This window comes from Megascapheus bottae, chromosome 11 (genome assembly GCF_031878675.1).
Source record: "Megascapheus bottae isolate mThoBot1 chromosome 11, mThoBot2.hap1, whole genome shotgun sequence".
In the NCBI taxonomy this organism is placed as follows: domain Eukaryota; kingdom Metazoa; phylum Chordata; class Mammalia; order Rodentia; family Geomyidae; genus Megascapheus; species Megascapheus bottae.
Genome location: NC_143519.1, coordinates 57,839,670 through 57,861,863, shown reverse-complemented (window position 1 = coordinate 57,861,863; position 22,194 = coordinate 57,839,670). Strand labels below are relative to the sequence as shown.

The 22,194-nt window shown below is 37.5% G+C and overlaps 1 protein-coding gene across 3 annotated transcripts in view; it reads right to left on the bottom strand.

Moving 5' to 3' along the window:
* Positions 1 to 22,194, bottom strand: part of Usp12 (ubiquitin specific peptidase 12) — an 87,740-nt gene that overhangs the window by 13,116 nt on the left and 52,430 nt on the right. For all 3 annotated transcript variants that reach the window (XM_090342348.1, XM_090342347.1, XM_090342346.1), the window contains exons 3-4: positions 11,045 to 11,258; positions 2,830 to 3,059 (exon numbers count right to left, since the gene is read on the bottom strand). In XM_090342348.1, the coding sequence (XP_090198474.1) occupies positions 2,830 to 3,059; positions 11,045 to 11,258 (444 nt within the window). The remainder of the gene's footprint in view (positions 1 to 2,829; positions 3,060 to 11,044; positions 11,259 to 22,194) is intronic.

The following is a 22,194-nucleotide window of genomic DNA, read 5'->3' as shown; positions in this document are numbered from 1 at the left end:
AGCATCAAATATAAAGTTTTGATTTACAAGTAAATCTTATATTTTTCAAAAAAGTAGTTATTACTGCTTATTTGAACTGCAGTAGGATAGAACTTGAGGCAGATATCTCCCTAGCTGTTCAGCGGTCTATTCCCAGGGGAGGCTGCAACAGAAGACTGGCATGCCTGACTTGTTCCCCTGAACCTCCTATCACACTGACTACACAGTTCACAAATGCTTTTCTGTTTCAATATTGCATCACTTGTAAGCTCAGCACCACAAAGCAATGGCAGATTAGAATGTTGCACACATCTAGACAAGGGTGAATACCATACAGACAGATGAAGGGGTTTCGTGTGTGTGACAACTTCATTTCCACATTAACTTAGTTTTAACTTAGAACCAAAACCCTCACATTCTAAGGCAATACAATCTGGGTCTCAAAAATTTCAGTGAAAAAGATGGGGGGGGGGATTCAAAAAACAGCTAAGAAAATATAATGTATTGTAGCCTGTTGAGCCAAGCATGATGACTCATACCTATAAATCCCAAGGTTGAGGCAGATCTATATAGACTGATCTTGTCTCCAAATAAATAAGTAAATAAATAAATAAATATCAGGGGCTGGTGGCTCACCCCTATAATCATGGCTACTCAGGCAACTAATATTAGGTGATCATAGTTCAAAGCCTGCCCAGGAATACTCTTACCTCCAATTAACCACCAGAAAAGTGGAAGTGGTGCTGTAGATCAAAGTGGTAGAGTAACAGCCTTGAGCTAAAGGACTGAGGGACAGTACCCAGGACACGAGTCATGTCTGATTTAAAAAAAGAAAAAGAAAAAGGAAAGAAAAGAAAAAAGGGGTTGGGAGTTCAAGCCCCAGAGCTGGAAAAAAAAAGTAGTTGTGATAGAAATGGAGGTCTGGCTCAAGCAGAAGAAACTTAGGGATAGCACTCCGGCCCTGAGTTCAAAACCTAGGACCAATATACCATAAAGTGGCTTCGAGCATGTCTGGTTGCTATTGGCCAATACATGTTCCTGTCACATCATACCCAGTTTGTATCAGAAGACAAGTCTGAAACTCATTAAGACACCCAAACTGGATGTGGACTTAGACTCAAGTACATGTACTCATCAGTACAATAAAAATGGAACACAATCCTCCCAATGAATAATAATGCAACACAATGAGACCTCAGTGAACATAGCAACTGAAGAATGGAAAAAGAAAGCAAAAGAATGAGACTGAAAAGGAACTCTGGAAGGAACCCTCAGAGAATAGAGAAGATCAGTAGAAGGGTGGACTGCAGTGAGGTGATAACAACTACATTACTCAAATACAAGCTCTAGCTTCTCTAGGAAGCCCACCCCACACCTTCCAAGCACCTCTCACTCCCGTTTGACTTGTGTGACATTACTGTTCTAGGCCTATTTGTTGGCCAGTCTTTACTGCCTGGTCTGAATCTTGAGGTCAGACTTAGGTCTTAATCATCTTTTATCACCCTCTGCTCATCCTGCACCTGGTACAGTTAGCTCTTAAATATTTGTGTAATACCAAAAAAAATGATACATATTCATATGTGAGAAGTACTAAGAGCAATACTTAGAAATACTTAAGAAAGGGGCCGGGAGTTTGGCGTAGTGGTAAAGTGCTTGCCTAGCATGCACAAAGACCCAGGTTCAATTTCTCTTCAGTATGACATACACAGAAAAAAGCCAGAAGTGGTGCTGTGGCTCACATGGTAGAGTGCTAGCTCTGAGAAAGCCCAAGGACAGTGTTCAGACTCTGAATTCAAGCCCCAGAACTGGCAAATGGTTCAAAAGAACAAAGAGAGGTTCAGCCCAATACCTGACATCAATGTCCAGCAGAGACAGTAACTGATGGTTGGGCCAATGGAGAAGCTCAGACCAAAGACACCCTTACCCTAACCAAAACATCACCACAGGATATATACAAGGTACTGAAGCACTCAGGTATCCTGCTTTCATTTGACCTCACTGTTTCCTTCAGTAATAAATTTCCTTCACTAGTTAAGATTATACTAGAGACAGTGATCATTAATTAGATGTGAGATGATCTGAATTTTTTAGACTATGCAGCACTCATGTATGTGCCAGTGATGTCTCAATAAATCTACTGCACTGTCAGTCATATAAAGTACAGCACCATGATAAACATCACCTATTGCTTAATAAACAATGTCACCATTTTATGTATACACCATATTGTGTGCTATTGTTGCTAGTGTATTCCTTCTACAGGAAAAGTTCACTGTGTATATAGGCTAGCAACAGACAGAGGGACAGAGGGATAGAGGGACAGAGAGACAGAGAGACAGACAGAGACACAGACACAGACACAGACACAGACACACACACACACACACACACACTGTATTTACCACAACTCTTGACTACTTCATGAGGTCATGGAGAGTGACTGAACGAGACTATCCGGTTTCTTTTTTGGAATGAGAAAATCACCTAACACTTTTCTCAATGTTGTCCTTCAGATGTCCTTGCCCATAAAGATGTGTGTGACTATTCCTACCTGACCTGTAAGCTTCTACACACTTACATCAACCACACTGTTTTCACAACATAGTTCTTTGTCTTTCTAATTGAAACAAAAACAGAGTTTCAATTCAGTCAAGTTTCCCTCTATCTTTTGACACACTGTCAAAAACGGCACATATAAAAATACAAATGCATTCCTCTTTCAACTGAAAAGTACGTCTAACATTTTTATAATATGATTTAAATTTTCAATGATATTCTATACCCTCATCTTCAAAGAACAACTTTTAACAGAATTATTTTTTTCTACATATAATTTTACAGTATACTTACAGTTTCACAAGTAAGACATCTGGTTTCATTAGTTAATGTTCCCTGAAAAATCTCATGAACCCACGTTGGGTCTGGTGTGCTGTTGTTATTTTCATTGTCAATATTACCATTAGGTAAGCGACCATTTTGTTTTTCTTGCTTTCTCTCTTCTTGTAAGATATCAGCAATTGTATTTAGTAGGTAATTTAAGAATTCATGGGCATCTTGTTGCATGTAGTTGTCAAAAAGTTCTAAAAATACAAATGAAGTATTAGAGAATGATTCCAAAGCACAAATTTGAAAACAACTAGTATTTTTGCATTTAGAACTTAAAGTAACTGATACTATCTATGATATATAAGAAATGGGTGACTTTCACAACTCAAATATATGACTTAATTGGAATAGATGAATTAAAGGCTTTAAAAATACTAACTGATATACAAGGATAAATACCTGTCCTCACACATTTGTATGACAATGGAAAGACAAAAACTACTTTTATTATTTTATTAAATTTATTGTTACACACACATTTCAACAAATTTCCAAGCAGAAGCTGCATAGCCATTTGCCCAACTTCTTACACCAACTAGTTAAGAAGCAGTTTATTAATCACAAATTACTGGGCTATGTATGCATTCCAGAGTTGATTTAATAGGTGAGGAGTCAGGTCTGGAACTAGTGTGGTCAAGAATTATCCAAGTAAGCTATATAATCTCTCATGTCCATTCCATCTGTGAGATTTTAAAATGTCATGAATGTTCCCTGCAATTACACAAATAAGTAGCTATAAAGGAAACACTGGCTGTGTTAATATCAAGCACTGGCTTTGGTACAACACACATAATCACCAAAATGTAAAAACTTCAGAGGCCACATCTCATTTTCCTTTTAACTGTGTGACATTGTGATTAACCTTATTTTACAATAGGAAATGGAATTAGGGAAGAGTAACAATATCTGCCAAGAAAGGCAGAGGTCAGGAATCAAACTAGGCAGCTGCCTCCACTTGCCTAAAGTTAAATCTACTAACCAAACAAGAAAACAGCATTATTAACCAACCACAAAAACCTATGCATTATTCAAGGAACTGCAAGGAGAAAAACCACCAACTTAAGAAATGTTAGTTTTAAGTTCATCAATTGCACTTTTTTGTGTATGTTTTCGTGCCCTGGTCCGGGGACTTGAACTCAGAACCTGAGCACTGACTCTTACTTATTAGCTTTTGTGCTCAAGGCTGGCACACTCTACCACTTGAGCCACGGCTCCACTGCCAGCTTCTTGGAAGTCCTCCCTGAACTTGTTTTGAACCTCCATCTTCGATCTCAGCCTCCTGAGTAGCTATTAAAGGCACTACTCCTGAGTAGGTATTACAGGCATGAGTCACCAGTGCCCAACTTATCAGTACACATTTAATAAGTTCAGGAAGGGCTCATTTTTTCCTCTAAAGATAAATGCATGAAGATTTAGAAGAAAATTTAGATTCCAGTATTTCTAAGAAAAAAAATTAGAAATTACATGTTAGAAGAGGTACAGGTGACTAAATTAGGTTGTGTGCAACAAATCACTTTAAGACATAAAAAGAAAAACAGTAGCAGCAAAACCTGGAAAGTAAATCAAAAGAAAACATCTCCCAAAACAAAGTGGAGCTTCAAACTTGAAATGAAAAATTTATACTTTCAAATCACTAAGAAATATTAAGAAAGTTCAACCCTATACTAGAAAAGGTTTTGACCATCCTGAATGTAAAAAGACCCAATACCCAGAATATTTAAATTAAAAAAGAAAGGAAAAAAGCCAAGGAATTGGGAGGGTGGGCTCAAGTGGTAGAAATGCTAGTCTTGAGCAAAAAAAGTTGAAATGAGAGTCAAAGGCCTTCTCTTCAAGTCCCAGTACCAACACAAAAGCAAACAAAGCAAACAGAACACACGCACACACACACACACACACACACACACACACACAATCTTTTACAAAATCAGAAAAAGGAAACATCAAAAAACTAGCAAAAGAAACGGACAAGTAATTCATCACAAACAAATGAGAAACAAGTATTAGGACAATGTAAACAAATTTTTAAAAACCCACTCATCTGTTTGTTAAACTTGTCATTTAAAATATGATGTAAAAATCAACGTTAATAAATTCTTTAATAAAAAAAAAACCCACTCATCACTCTTCTCATCACTTTGACAGAATAAAAAAATGACTTAGCGGGCCGGGAGTTTGGCCTAGTGGTAGAGTGCCTGCCTAGCATGCACGAAGACCCAGGTTCGATTCCTCAGTACCACATACATAGAAAAAGGCTGGAAGTGGCGCTATGGCTCAAGTGGCAGAGTGCTTGCCTTGAGGAAAGCCCAAGAACAGTGCTCAGGCCCTGAGCTCAAGCCCAGGACTGGCAAAAAAAAAAAAAAAAAAAAAAGACTTAGTGCCCAGTTCTGGCTTGACTGGAGAAATGAGCATTCTCAACCACAACAAGCTGAAAGTGTGAATGGCATAGCGTGTGTTGGAACAGCAATTGGTAATAACTTTGAAGACAACATAACCTAGTTTTCTAAAGACAGCAATGCCACCAGGTATACTATCTGTGTCATACATTGGAACAAATTTGGTTATGGCTGTTCATTCGTAACCGCAAATGTCTAAAAAAGAAAGTTTATCAAAAGAATGGCTAAAGTTATAATTGTATTGCGGAATACTCAATAGCAATAGCTCCACATAAACTAATAAGGCAAAATTCTTAAGATACTAAGTGAGGCAAAGATGCTAAACACATATGGATAATAGGTCCGACTTAAAAAAACAAAAGGCTTCACAAAATGTAACGACAGCTTTCTATTAAGATTTATTTATTAAGATGCCGAGAAAAGCTTAGTAGATCAAGGTATTTCTTAGGAGACCAAAGGGCTGGAAGGGCATTTAGCATCCAGAGAAACTTCTGGTTTATATAGAGATTTTGCTATATGAAAAATGTGCATTTTTAAAGTTTTTCTTTAGGACAGGTGTGGCTTTTTCTTTCATTCATTTACTGGTTAGTACTGGGGTCTGAACTCAGGTCCTACATTTGCCTGGCTGGTGCCCTACTACTTGAGCTACACTTTCAATCTTGTATGCACACATTATTCATACATGTAATGATAGAACAAAACCTTTCCATATACAAAGCCTGCTTTCCCTGCTCCCCAGAATGGCCTGTTGCGCATCTTCATATTTTCCTATTATATTTGTATTTCAAATCAATACAATAATAATGCAACTAGAGTCACACATCATTTTCCTTCTCTCAGTTTAGCCCAAGGGATTCTATTAGCCTAAACTTCCATTGTTATGTTTAAGAATACTAAAAACCGTGAGTTAGAAGAGTTACTACATTAGCTAATATGGATTTAACATCTCATTATCTTTAACCCAGTATACTGTACACATGCTCTGATTTGCGTGCACGAGAGACAGCAGATTCCCACGTACTGTCCTCCACTACCCATTTCCTGCTTACAGCAGAAGTCACTGAAGCTCTCCACAACACTGTAGGGATAGCCTGCAACTCTGTAATACTGTTGATGGTCCACTTCATCTGAGGTCAGAGCCATACTAAAGTTGGGATCATGGAAAAGGTAGAAGGAGTGGGGCGGGGGGGAGGCAAAGTAGAAAATGAATTGGAAAAGTCTAAAAGAATGAGGACTCCAAAAAGATTTTGTAAGAATAGCTGTAGACCTCTTAGTCAGAGTTGGAGATGATTAATTCACTATAGCAGACAGTGTTGCATTGGCTCACTGCCAAAATCTAAAATAGTTTCCTTTTTTTTTCTGTCAAAATTATTTTGGCATATATGCATTTTTAAAGTGCTTTTGTAAAGCAAAAAATACAATTTTTTGAGATCTACATTTTAAAAAATGATCTTTTATCAAAGAACAATGGCCTCAGATTCACAGAAATCTCTCAACTGATTTGAATCTCTGTAAATGTAATGTAAAGTAAAACAGAATATGTCTTCTTTAAACTTCTGTTGAAGTACTTCAGTAATTTGCAATCCACTATCAGTAAATATATTGCACTCATATGCTGGACACTTTAAGTAACTGAAATCAGGCAACGATAGCTTTAAAAATATCAATGAGGCCACATAAATATTAAAATAACATCAATGAGATGACCTCAGAACAATCTCTGTGAACTGTATTACATTTAATCATTAACATTGGGTCTCTTACTGTGGAGTTTCTAATTTGCTAAATGGCACAGTGAAGAAGATGGATTTTGAAATGCTTCTGCTGAGTTAAACAAATGCATCCATTCATTCACCCATTCAATAAACACTTAGCAAGCACCTACTATGTGTCAGGAACTGGATTGTGTGCTCAGAATACAATGGTAAACAAATATAAGTGGGTTCCCTCCAACAAGGAACTGAAAGTCTAGTGGAAGAGATAGATAATTTTGTTATTATATGAGTGCTTGATAATAACTATTATAGTCCTAATTCAGCTGTAATATTAATTCAAAAGAATAAAAATTAAGTCCCGGCTTGAAAAAGGTTATTTTTGTCATAATTCAAAAATAACTATAGCTTTTATAATATAAAAATATTTCTTTTTGGGGAAAATAGAACTGGCTAGAATGAATACAAATAATTATTTCCTCAAGTTAAATAGTGCTGTTTGTAAACAACAACTATTTAGTTGCTTGAGAAAGACTAAGACCTAAACTAATATATATTTAATTTATATTTACATGTACAATTAAAATCAAACACACACGTTTGATATTGCATCTCTCCGTATCACCTGAAATCCTGCTCTACACATGCAGGTTCCTTAAGAACTAGGACTCTTCTTAGACCATCCACTGCTGTATCCCTACTCTATGCTGTATCCCCAGCACTTTCAATAATACTGAACATATATTAAAAATGCCTGGAATTTTTGAATGAATGAATGAATGAAACAAACCAAGAATAAAAGTTGAAAGAACTAAGACGATACAAAGAAAGTACATGTGGCCACCCAAACTAATCTGAACTGCATACATCACCAAGATTCAGTGAGCCTTAAGTTGTCCAGTTGACACAACTTTTTTTATTTCTTCCAAAATAATAATGAGTAATAACTTCTAGAGGAAGTAGCTCTGAATAAAACAACCGAATTCATGCCTGGGTTACTGCAGCAGCCTCTGATTATCATGCCACCCATGCTCACGCCCACCCATATCCAAGTAGAGGGATGGCTCTCCCATAAATGTAGGTCAGGACTCATCTGCTCAGAACCCTCTGACAGCTTCCCCTGGCTTTCAAAATAAAGCCAGAGCTCCAAGTCTCTGTCTTTCTCTAGCCTTATCATCACTGAACTCTCAAAGTTATCTCAAAGTTAACTTCCTGGCCATCCTTCAATTACTACAACTGCACTTTTTGTGCTTCTAACATGTTTACCTTAGATCTTCAAGAGGCTTGCTTCCTTTCTTCCACTCTCTACAGTCCTCTCATCAGCAAGCTGCTCCAACCACCTACATCTACACTGGACACTCCTTTTTCTCTCATCACTGCTTTCTTTTTCTTCCTAGCAATGGCACACACTATCACAGAGCTGTTGATTGTCTTCCCCAAAAGAGAGTCAGGTCTTTGAAGACTTATTTCTATATCCCCAGTGCCTAGACAATGTCTGATATACAACAGAAAACATATAACCATTAATCAATGCAAACAACTGCCTGATATCCATACTGTATCACTGAAGATAACAAACATGTTGTTTCATTGTATGTGGGAACACTGCAACACACCCCTTATGCAATGGTCAGGTATTCTAAGAATTTGAAAACACCGATGGGCACTGGTGGTTCACTCCTGTAATACTAGGGAGTCAGAGGGCTCAGATTTAAGCTTGGGCAGTGAAGTCCAAGAGACACTGATCTTCAATTAGAAGAAAGCCAGAAGTAGAAATTTCTACTTGGCATGTACAAATCTCCAGCACTGCAAATGAAACCAAAGAAACAAAAGGACCCAGAATAATTTGAATTTATTCAGTATGAATCAATCTATCTTTAAATGCTTTTTTAAAAGTGCTATACATTTAAAATGCACAGGCAATCAATTAAAAAGTGAAAGCCTATCAAATATATAAAAGGTCCTATTAAATAAAATGGAAAAATGTGCTGTATAAGTTACGTACTTCTGAGGGCAAACATCTCTAAGATACAAAGTCATCAAGATAAGATGGTACCATGCACATACAGTTTTCACCAACATAATCTTTTTTTTAAGATAAATCTTGTAAAAGTTTCTATCAGTGCAGCCAGATATAAGGACCATGAAAGACTGTACATCTTGAGTAGCTTAGTCCAAATTCTAAAAGTTGGCTTTCTTAGAAGATATTACATAGAGCTTTATGTTGAGAATGCAAACATGTTTACCTTTCATTGAAGGAGAAAATGTACTTCTGTAAGAAGCAATTAACTATTCTACATTCATGGTGGGGAAAATAATCTTGTCTTTAACATGTGTAACGGATTCAAGAATAACCTATAGTCCTGGCATGCTATTTTTCAAGCTTACCTCATATGATGGGAATTTAACTATCTTAACAGCAGTGGTAACACATTAGTGTATTTAATTTAAAGACTTCTCAAATTATACCTCTGTGGGCACTTTTCTATTTGGCAGCTAAGAATTCAAACTGAAAAAAATACAATATAATTTTATTTCTATAGTGACTGACTTTACATCAAATAATTCTTCTGCATCAAATAAAATACACTATTTTATATGCTACCTAAATTCCATTTGCATTTTGGGGACAGCATACCATAAGACAGAAGGCTTAAAGAAGGTTATCAAAAAGAAGGCCAAACACCAGCTCTGTTACTTTCTACCTCTCTATGACCTTGGACAAATTATTTCACGACTCTAAGCTTCAACTGTCTCATGGAAAACAGGACAATGTCTAACTTACAGGCCTGCTGTAAAAATTAAACTGAAGGTACTTCAAGCCAGGCAAATTGGCTCAAACCTGAAATCCTTCCTAACTACTCAGCAGGCTGAGATCTAAAGATTGTGGTTCCAAGCCAGCCTGGGGAAGGAAACTTCATAGGATTTTTTTTTCCTCCCAGTCCTGGGGTTTGACCTCAGGGCCTGAGCACTGTCCTTGGGCTTTCTCAAGGCTAGAGCTTTACCACTTGAGCCTCAGCACTATTTCTGGCCTTTTCTATGTATGTGGTATGGAAGAATCAAACCCGCGTCTTTGTGCATGCTAGCAAGCACTCTACTACTAGGCCAAACTCCCAGTCCCTATTATCTCCAATAAACTACTCAGAAAAAGCTAGAAGTAGAGCTGTGGTTCAATTGGTAGAATACTAACAGTGAGCACAGAGAGGATCAAGGATAGCATGCAGGCTTTGAGTTCAAACTCCAGGACCAAAAAAAAAAAGGGGGGGGGAATAAAGTACTACAGAAGAAAAAGTAGCTCAAAGTTGTAATCCCAGCTACTCAGGAGGAATGAAGTTTAAGACCAGCCAGAGCAAAAAAACTTAGTAGAATTCTTTCACATCACATCATCCCTGCTGCATTAAGTTTTAGGTGAGAGGATTATCTGAGGCTGACCACAGGCAAAAGCTTGATAAACCGCCTGAAAAATAACTAATGGGAAAAAGGGGGTTAGGATGTGACTTCTGGCAAGCAGAAGAAACTGAGTTAAAACCCCAGTATTTTCTACCTCCTTAGGAAGGGGAGGGGGGAGGAGATTAAACATATAAACTGGGTCCAGTTCCTAGTCTATCTCTGTTCTTTTCATGGAATGTTATTTATAACAAGTTATTTTAGTTTCTGTGTTTTGGAGTTTGGGTTGTTATTTTCATAGCAAAAATGGGAGAAATAATATACACTATATCTACAATTACTGCAAGGATCAAATGAGTGACTACATGAAACCATTATACAAATAATAAACCATAATCCTTTAATTAAAAAAAAACTTCCATTTCTGATAGAAAAGCTAAGCAGGCAAAAAACAAAAAAAGAGAAGTTGCCATTTTTTTTTAATTTCCTGGCATACAGGCCTGATAACCTTGAATGACACACTTCAAGGACCACTCATACTGATGAGTGTGAGACTATCTCCCCATCCTACTGATTAGTACTCCCTTGACTACAGGAGGTCATCCCCTGTTCCTTAATGGTTCCCCAGCTGTCAGCAGAGAGTGTGCTCCTACCACAGAAGCAGTGCATGTGCAAGGAGAGAATTACCATTTTCTTTGCGTAATCTTGTGATGAACTTCTTAGGAGGTATTACTCCGACCTTTTTCTTCTGAGTGGCTATGCTGTGGAAGAGATCTGCTAAGCACGTAAGAAGGTTCTCCTTCTTCCTAGGCTGACTCTTGTATGCTAGAACTTTTTCCCGAAATGGACGACAAAAATAAAGTGCTTGAAGAACAGAATTGCAGTAGCAGGTATTCCCAAACTAGAAGGAGGGGGGGAAAAAAAAAAGGAATTATGTAGTTATGTTTCATTTCCGTGGAAAACATTTCAAGAGAAAGAACTTGGCTATTTTTAGTTAAGATGACAGTTTAAAAAAAAAAAGGGACAGGGAATTTGCTAAAATGTCTATGAAAGCACAAGAATAATTATTCTGCAAATGGGCCGTCTTCACATTGACTGGATGCTCTAGTCATCAGTTGCAGGTCAAAAATGAAGAAAAAAGTGTATGGAATGAAGTTTAGACTTGATGAAAACAACTTAAACTACATAGTGGCCTGGTATAGTGGAGTATAACTTTGTTTTTGCCAGTCTTGGGACCTGAATTCAGGGTCTGGGCTCTGTCTCTGAGCTTCTTTTGTATTACTTGTAGCTTTTTCTAGGTAGTTTACTGGAGATAACAGTCTCACAGATTTTCCTTCCTGAGCCAGCTTTAAAACCATCATCCCCAGATTTCAGCCTCTGGGTAGCTGGGTTTATAGGGGTGAGCCACTGGCACCCAGCTGGTGGTATACAGTTATAAATCCAACATTGCAGAAGCAGAGTGCAGAGTTCAAGGCTAAGAGAGTCTACACAGCAAGGCTGAGTGTTAAAAAGCAGCTCCTCTGCCCCCCCTCCCACAAATCTACAAAGTTATAGAGATTAGTTAAAACATAAGACTACATATGGGTTTTTTAAGTTGTTCTTCTTCATCTTCTTTTTATTATTATTATTATGCTGTTTACTATTTTATACATTGTACATTTTACAATGTAACTCATAATAATTCTTGCTAAGAAATGCAAGAGTTGAGCCAGGAGTTTGACTATTGGAAGAGTGCTTGCCTAGCATGCACAAAGCCCTGGGTTCAATTCCTCAATACCACAAGTACAGAAAAAGCTGGAAGTGGTGCTGTGGCTCAAGTGGTAGAGCTCTAGCCTTGAGAAAGCTCAAGGACAATGCCCAGGCCCTGAGTTCAAGCCCCAGGACTGGCAAAAAAGAAAGAGAGGGGGGGGAGGGAGTTCCAAGAGTTAAGGTTCATCAGAGGCTTACATTTGTAATTCCAGCTACTTGAAGATTCTATGGATTGCAGTGCAAGCCCAGCCCTGACAAAAAGTCTCACTAGAAACCTCCATCTCAACAAATGGTGTGTACTTGTAATGTAACTGCACAGTAGGAAGACCACAATCTGAGACTGACCCTAGACAAAGTGAAATCCTATCTGAAAAACTAAAGAGGGCTGGGAGTATGACATGAACTGTACAAGAATTCACCTAGCAAGTCAAAAGCTTTTTAAGTTCAAACCCCAGTAACTCGTACAGACACATAAATATACACAGGCACACACTTTCGGGTTCTTAAATGCACTGGGACAAAAACAAGTGAGCAAAAACAAAGAAATGCAGAATCCACTGAAATGTCAGTCATCAATTATCTGATCCTGAAATGAAAGGCTGTAGCATCAGAGCCAAATCCTGAACATGGATCTATCTTTTAATGGGAAAGTGACTAGTAGTGTTAAATTTTACTCAGCTTCACTTTCTTCATTTTAAAAAATGGAGATGGATTATAGTCTGACCTTACAGAGTAAATAACACATAATTTATTAGTAAATACCTTCTGTTTCCCTTCCCATTAACAGATATGGGCTCCAAGAGTCAGCTAAGGATTTGCCTAAGGTCAATGAAGACTTTGGGGTATTATGAGACAATGAATGAAACAAGGGCAATTCTCATATTACTCCTGTAGGTAGAGATCACATACATATTAAGTTAAAAGGACAGGTCTGTGAATCAACATTGAACACTTGTCTAGCAAGATACAGGCCTTGTACTTTGTTCTTGTGGTAGGGAAAGCTGAGAATTGAAAAATATTTAAGGATGGATGATAATGTAAGTCCATATACAATTTGCTTGAACTATAAACAAAAAGCTAGGGAGAACAAATTAAAAACTAGTAAAATGGTTAGAAGGGAAGAGGGCCTGGTGAGCCAGGTGACTCACGCCTGTAATTCTAGCTACTCAGGAGGCTGAGATCTGAGGATCACAGTTCAAAGCCAGCCCAGGCACAAAGTCCTAAACCAGAAATGGTACTGTTACTCAAGTAGTAGTGCGTTAGCCTTGAGCTAAAGAACTCAGGGTCAGCGCTCAGGCCCAGAATTCAAGCCCTACAACTGACAAAAAAGAATGAGGGGGAAAAGAGGGAGGGGGGAGAGAGGAAGGGAAAATTCCTGTGGATATACTATTTTTTTTTTTTTTTGGCCAGTCCTGAGGCTTGAACTCAGAGCCTGGGAACTATTCCCAAGCTCTGTTTTTGTGCTAAGCTAGCGTCCTGCTACTTGAGCCACAGCACTACTACTTCTGGCTTTTTTCCCCCCATTTATGTGATTCTGAGGAATCGAATCCAGGGTTTCACGCATGCTAGACAAGCACTCTATCACTAAGCCATATTCCCAGTCCTGTACTCTTTATTTTTTTAATCAAAAAAAAAAAAGAAATTGTAGGAATTAAAGGCAAGACCCATTGGTAGAGCATGAACCAATGAACAAAAGCAACAGGTGTCAGGTTGAAGTCCCAGTCTCAGACTTTAAAAAAAGTTCTAATACCAAAAACAAATCAATTGAAAAGGTTTATCAAGTTGGTAGTAGAAGTGCACAGAGAAAAGAATTAGGATAATTTTTTTCTTTTTAAATTCCTGTTGTTGTTACAATATTGCTTATGTACTATTTCAATGTTTTGTGTGGGGTTTTTTTTAGTAACTTTTGAAACAAGATCTTTCTTTATATCAGAAAAGTACAAGGCCCTGCAGATTTTGATTACGTTCTAAAAACTAAGAATCGGTGATTGTACATAGAGATTCCATTCTTGAATACTCGTTTGTTAAACATATCATTTGAAATATGATGTAAAAATCAATGTTAATAAATTCTTTAATTAAAAAAAAAAGAAGTACTACAACAGATCCAGGAACTAAAATGGCCTTTTTTTTGGCAGTCCTGGCTTGAACTCAGGGCCTGAGCACTATTCTTGAGCTTTCTCAAAGATAAAGCTCTACCACTTGAGCCACAGCACCACTTCTAGCTTTTTCTATGTATGTGGTACAGAGGAATTTAACTGGGTCTTCATGCATGCTAGGCAAGCACTCTACCACTAGGCCAAAGTCCTAGCCCCCTGAAATGACTTTAAAATTAAAGAAAGATGTCCTCACTTGTTTCTATTAGATCTGCAAACAAATACAAAAGAGAAGCATCAAAGCTGGGCTTTCCTGGCTCATGACTATTATAATCTTAGCAACTCAGGAAGCTGGAACTGAGGATCATAGTTTGAAGTCAGCCAGGGTAGGAAACTCCATGAGATTCTTATCTACAATAAACTACTCAAAAATACAAGTAGTGCTTGGGGGGGGGAGAAGGGAAGGCGGGGGCATCAAAGTCTTCCCTTGCCTTCTTGTAAAAATCATGTTTGAGTACTGAATATTTACATTAGAAAAATGGGGTTTATAGGATCATTCCAGCAAATAAAACCAGAAGAATATTGTAAAAAGGGAATAGATAACAATTACCAGCATATGCTAAAAGCATCAGGGTAAAGGTTGATGGGCAAACTTTAAAGCAGAGGAATCAGAACTCAAGCTCCAATGTATTTCACTTCAGCATCCCTGATAGTGAACACGGCAGTCAGTTTTGTAGTAAACCTCACTTCCTTAAAAAGCAAAAACAACTGAACTTAAATCAAATCTCAAATTTGATTACTAGTTTACAAAATGTATGGGAATTGAAGAACTAGTACAGGAACACCACAAAGAAGTCCTGAGCCCTGTTTGAAATATGAGATAGTTTCCAAGACAAATGGCCTGGTTTCTGCACAGATCCAGGGTATGAAACAGAAAGTGGGCTGGAAGGCCTTAAGAGATACCACATTGAAACTACAACTGTTACACATGTAGCTGACTAGATCCTGATCCAAAGTACCAGACCATAAAAAGTAATTTGGAAAAAAGAGAGGCTATCTGAATGTGGACTAAGATATACAGTACTAATAGACTTTTATGTGAATTCTTTAAAAGACACTTGAATAAAATGTATCTGAGATCTAGTAAGGACAGGTGACTTTTCACATTCATGTTGCTAGTTTCCATAGAAAGGCTAAAAAAGGGAATGTGATCATGTATCAGTGACAATAAAGGTAACAGTATATTTTAAAGCCTACCAGGGGTTAAGAACCAGGGCAGGATATACACTGTTGCTAAAATTAATTTACCAACTACCCAGTATCAATTCGGCAGAAAAATACTAGTATTTGTACAATACCCTATGGAATCTAATGACAAACTAACTCTGGTTCTGTTAGTTGAAAAGTTAAAAATATCTGTAGTTGAGATCAATAAAGATGATTAAAACTTTTACTGTGAAAGGTGTTCTAAACCATTAATACACCATCTTTCCAAAAAACTTAAGTTATATTGATTTTGTTGTTGTTGTAAAATTTTATTGCACAAATCTTATGTCCTTTCTAGAGTTATACCTGTTTTATTTTCATTGAGTTAAGAATGCTATTGTAGTTTAAACTAAGTACCAATTTTCTATATAGAAATGGGAATGGTTTTCTGTATTGACATTGCATTCTGCTGAATTGTCATGCTAATTCTTATCTTTTTATACACTCCTTTGGACTTTCTTTACACAAGCATTTTGTCTGCAAATAAACAGATAAATTTTCTTCTCCCCCCCAAAAAATATCTGTAATCGGACCTATATATAAAGCACCTTCTACTCTAACAACTTCTAAGCAGACAGGGGAAAATGAAAGACAGCTTATCAGCTATATTAGAAAATATAACGCAGATTGATTAAGCATAAAAATACAAGATGAACCAATACAATGAAGAACCAAAAGGAGTATTTAGTTCATACATGATCAGAAATTAAGCGACTTTCTCAACATGACATGCTCCTTTTCACTTAACACAAAGCAATGGGTAAAACTCTGACAGTCTTTTTTTCATTAATCCCAATAAAGAAAAAACTAAAGGTGGGCTGGGAGTTTGGCCTAGTGGTTAAAGTGCTTGCCTAGCATGCATGAAGACCCGGGTTCGATACCTCGGTACCACATACATAGGAAAAAGCCGGAAGTGGTGCTGAGGCTCAAGTGGAAGAGCTCTAGCCTTGAGAAAGTCCAAGGACAGTGCTCAGGCCCTTAGCTCAAGCCCAGGACTGGCAAAAAAAAAAAAAAAAAGAAAAAGAAAAAAGAAAAAACTAAAGGTTAAACTATTACTTCTCCAGAATCAGCTAACTTTCTATATTGATGATGAAACTTTTCCTTTGACTTCATTTGTAATATTACTTCCAATTCAAAACCTTAAAATTTAAATATTTATTTTCCAAAGATACAGCTTTAACTAAAAAAAAAAAATCATACAACTTTCGTACAGATGGTCTGGATGCTTTCTTGTATTCCTGTGAGTAAGACATTACTGTAGGATTGAAAATTAACCTTTGTTATCTCCACTAAGGTAAAGATCAATGATAGATGATCAAGTTCAAAGTAAGAGGACATATTTTTAAAATTTTCTACATTATCAAAGTTGTCATCCTTCTCAAGGTCTAGGCATTAATTCCTTCCTTCTCTTCAATTCCCCCCTCATCAGTACTGGGAGTGAAATCGAATCCTGCCGTATGCTTACCACTACCAGCCCCTCATCACTGATTTTTCAATCACTTAAAAGACAGTGTCCTGGTTGTGCTTTCAAACTGCCTTCTCCAGTACACTTTTCTCCAAGTCTTCAAAAACGTGTTACCCTGAACAGGTTTTGTTATGTCACTGCCATAAAATTGTTTGAACTCTCATCCCTAAAATACACATATTTATAAATTACTTACATGCTACTATATGATATACAATAAAAATATAGAACATAAGATAAAATGTATATTTAAATCTCAATTTTTTAAATTTTCACTTAAAGTTACTACCTATAAGGAGAGTAAAAAGGCTAACAATACTGTCTTGTAAACCATGTTTTAGATGCTAACCAGTGTCATTATTAATAAGGCTTAAATATCATTTTCATGTGTAAATAAACATTAGAAATTTTAACATTTGGGCTGGAGGTAAGCTGTAGTGGTAAACTGCCTGCCCAGAAAAAAATGCTGAGTTCAAACCCAAGTACCTACAAAAAAGAAAAAAGAAATTCTAGCATTTTCTTCCCATTCCCAATGAGCTTTCTTCATCTGGAGTGGTTTTAGTCCTTGTCATGTCAGCAATATTACTATTATAAAAGGTGAGAGCAGGACTTCTTTTTTTTAGTGTAGCTTTTTTAATTAAAGAATTTATTTATGATTTTTACATCATATTTTAAATGACGTGTTAAACAAGTATTCAAAAAAGAAATCTCTATATACAATCACTGGCACTTAGATTTTAGAACATAATTAAAATTGGCTGAGGGTTTATATGTCATAGATACATATTAATCTATGTAATAAAACATTATGTCTATACAGTCATAAATTTATCTCTATGTAGTTGTGTTTATATTTCCAATACCATGTCCATAGCATTGGGTATGCAAATATTGAGAGAGCAGGGCCTCTTTTAAAGGAGCACAACTATTTCCACTGTCCCCACGCTGAACTTGGATATCATTCTTATTAGGGAACAACTTTCTTCTTCTACCAACCATTCTAGTTAAAACACTGTGTTCTCTGTATTTCCCATCTTCCCACCATTTTAATCTTCCCAAATGAGACAAAGGAGAATAGCTAATCCAGACCCTCACCCCACACCATTACTCCACTGTCCCTTCATCGGTGTGGGAAGTGACTTCTTTTGTCTATGAAAATTCTGTCATGGTACTGACGGTAGTCCTTTTCTGACTCTATAGGACAAGGATGACATGACACCTGATCCATTTCGTCAGCATACTGAGCCAAAATTCTTTTGCATGGGCAATTTCATTATTCTCTGGGATTTCTCTAACAATGCAGACCTCAAGTAGCTTTGACAAGAAGGTGGAGAGACAAGATAAGAATGAGATCAGGCAAAAGAAGGAAACAAAAAGATGGTCCCCTAGCTAACTTTATAGCCAACAAACAGAAAGGCTTTTTTCCTGAACGCAGGCTCTTGCACTTGCTGAGGCACGTGCTCTACCAGAGTCCCATCTCCAGCTCTTTTTGTGCTACTTATTTTTTAAATAGGACTTTGTTTCCTGCCCAAGTTTGCACCTAGACCACAATCCACTTATTTCAGGCTTTACATCATGGACACACGTCAGCAATCCCGGCTTCTCCATAGGGGGATGGAGGGTGTCCTCGAGTCTTACAACCTGTTCTACCAGGAACCATGATCCTCACCTTCCTCATAACTAGACTGAACTAGGTATGAGTGATAGGCATGAACCAGCAGCACCCAGCTGAGGTTTTCATTCTATTCATCTCTCCTCCATAAAGGACCTATTCCAATTACGACTACGAGCAATTCAAGGTAAATGTTCTTTTCATAAAATGGTCCAAGAAGGCAGTTAAAATTTTATAATAAAGATCCTGAGTGGAGAGGAGTTTACTTCACAGAAATCTCCCAAAAGGATTTGCTAAGCTTAACATACTTGTGTGTTTGGGGTCTGTGTTAGAAAACTATCAAAAGAACTATAAAACTAAACAATTAAAGAAGGTTATTCATAAAAATGCATGAACTTAAATTAGTAGAGATACTGGTATTTTAAATCACTCTACTATAACTACTAAAATATAATCATGTATCATTACACAGGATGCATTCTAAGAAGTACATTTTTAGGCACTATGCAAATATTATAGAGCGCATCTGCACAAGTCTAGTCTGTCTAGCTCTCTCATTCAACTGAGACACAAGACACAATAAGCAAGTGTGAGGCTGCTGCCATCAGAACACAGTCAGGTGAACAGAGGAAGAGGATATGCTTTATGAAAACAGGTGTACACTCTAGAGTTAACAATTAAAGCCTGGGGCTGGTGGTTCATGCCTATATTCTTAGTTACTTAGGAGGCTTAAGACCTGAGGACTATGGTTTGGGGCTGAGACTATTGTCTGCAGTAAAGTAATAAAGCCAGAAATGGCTGAAGTGGTAGTGTACTAGCCTTGTGCAAAAGATGCTAAGGGACAGCACTTAGACCCTGAGTTCATACCCTGGAGCTAGATGACACACACACACAAAGGTATAGCAGGGCCAGGCACTGGTGGCTCACTCCTGTAATCCTAGCTACCCAGAAGGCTGAGATCTGAGGATCGAGGTTCAAAGCCAGCCCAGGCACAAAAGTCTGTGAGACTTTTATATCCAATTAATCACCAGAAAACTGGAAGTGGTGCTGTGGCTCAAACTGGTAGGGAAGTAGCCTTGGACTGAAGAGCTCAGGGACAGCACCCAGGCACAGAGTTCAAGCACCACAACTGACAAAGGAAGGAAGGAAGGAAGGAAGGAAGGAAGGAAGGAAGGAAGGAAGGAAGGAAGGAGAGAAAGAGAGACAGAGAAAGAGAGAGAAAGAGAGATAAAGAAAGGTACAGTATTTATTAATATATAAATAGGTAACAGCCATTTGTTGTCAATGTTAATCCCTAGACAGTATTATGTTCTGTCCATAGCTGATGTGCTATACTTTAAGCCCTGGCTCTGCAGTATGTTTGTTTCCATCAGCATCACCAGAGCATGTGAGCAACAGACTGCACTACAAAATTACAGATGTCACTGGGCAATGGAAACTTTTTGCCTCTGTTATAATCTCTTGCGACCACTACATATATAGTACACATCCTTGGCCACAATGTCACTACACAGCACATATCTGCAAGTACTAGCCAGCTATATAATAAAAGAAGGAATCCATTTTATCAGGGTTAAAACATTTTCAAATAATTTAGCTGCCTATGTAAATAGCCAGAATATAAGTAGAATATTCTACACCAAAATAATAATAATAAATAATAAATGACATGCCACAAATGGTAAAAAATAACTACCTAGTAAGCTTAAGGTAGCATTAAACCCCAGGGCTGATGGAAAACACACGCACGCACGCACGCACGCACACCTCTATCAAAGGCTCCTTTGACTATCCGAAGATCCTTAAGGCACTCTATTGTTTCTCCTCTCCAGAAGGTTTTCTGTAGGAGATAAACTATTAGAAACACATAATCCGGTCTTACATGTGTTACACTGACAGATACACAAGTCTGTACTGTCAAGAGTTAGCTGCTATGGGTAGGAACAGTGATGCATGCTTACAATATGCCTATAATACCCAGTAGATGAAAAAGGAGGAAGGAAAAATGGCAGGTTTGGAACCACTCTAAAGGTAGCAGAGAGAAATCCTGTTTCAAAAACAAAGTTAAAACAAACAAGCAAAAAGCAGACTCTGAAGGCATAGCTTAAATGGTAGAGGGCTTGCATGATACTCTGGGTTAAATCGCTAGCATAGGAGAGAAAGAAATAGAGACAGAGAGAGATAAGGTATTACTTTATTTGTGAAACCATTTTTCCCCCAGGATAAAGCCATGTGCAACTAAATAGAGAAAACAGCCAGGCACCAGTGGCTCATGCCTGTAATCTTAATCAGGAGGCCAAGATCTGAAAATCAAGACTTAAACCCATACTGGACAGAAAATTCCACTAGACTCTTACCTGCAATTAACCACCAAAAAAGCTGGAAGTGGAGCTGTGGCTCAACTGGCAGAATACTAGCCTTGAGCAAAAAAGCTCAGGTACAGCACCCAAGCCCTGAGTTCAAGCCCCAGAACACACAAAAAGGGAGAGAGGAAGGGAGGAAGGAAGAGAGGGAGGGAGAGAGGGAGAGAAGGAAAGGAGAGAGGGAGGGAGGAGGGGAGGGGAGGTGAGAGGGAGAACAGGTGTCCTTAATAATGCTGAAAGCAAATACTGTTTCACTTTTTGTAATTTTTCTCTATCCACTAAATTGTTTTAGTGGACTGCTTCTATATATCTACATATTAGATATAAGCTTCCAAAGTGTTTCTGAGTGATCCAAGTACTTACTAGTCAAATGGGATGCCATTAGGCATATTTGACAATTCTTTCCACATTATACTTTTTGTGAAAGCAATTAAACTTGCAAATATATACTTAGCTATTAACAGAGGAACAGAAAGAAAAAAACACACGTTTCTCATTTCTTTTTTTTTGAAAAATCCAATCATTAGAAAAGACTAATCAGTTGAATAGTTGTATGTCAGTATTGTTTATAATGCTAAATGGAAAGTTAAGTACCACAAAGGGGGAGGGGGCTGGGGGAGAGCATTAAAAACTGTGACTGCTGGCTAAGCGCTGGTAGCTCACATCAAACACCAGAACCAGTACCAAAAGAAGAAGAAAAAAGTGATTGTTAAATTAACTAAAGTAACTAAGCTTTTCCCCAAATATATATATATATATATATCTACATACATACATACATATAATTTTTTTCTGATTCTGGTCAGAACTTAGGAGCTAGGCACTCACCTTGAGCTTCTTTTGCTCAATCTTGCAGAAATTTTGGGCAAAATTCACTCTGCTAACTTGAGCCATAGCTCTAACTCTAGCTTTTTGGTAGTTTATTGAAAATAAGAGTCTCATGAACTATACTGCAGTAGTTCGGCCAATAAAATGGCTGGAAGTAAAAAGAAACAGAAGACTGAGGATAATTTAGGAGCTGGAAAATAAGACTTACAAAGGTTAAAGACACAAAGCAGTTAGTTGCAAAGTAGCCTGAAAATGTAAATCACAGCAAAAAGTTAATCACACTACTTGCTTTGCCACATCTCTGAGTTTCATTCAGGTGCTCATCCAGTTTTCCTCATCTCATCCCTGAACCCCTTAGAGAGCTCATGTTTTTGTACAATAATGGATCATACAGAACAGAAACTATATTTTCATTTATGAAATAAAGAGAATGATGGTCTCTTATTAACTTTATTCTC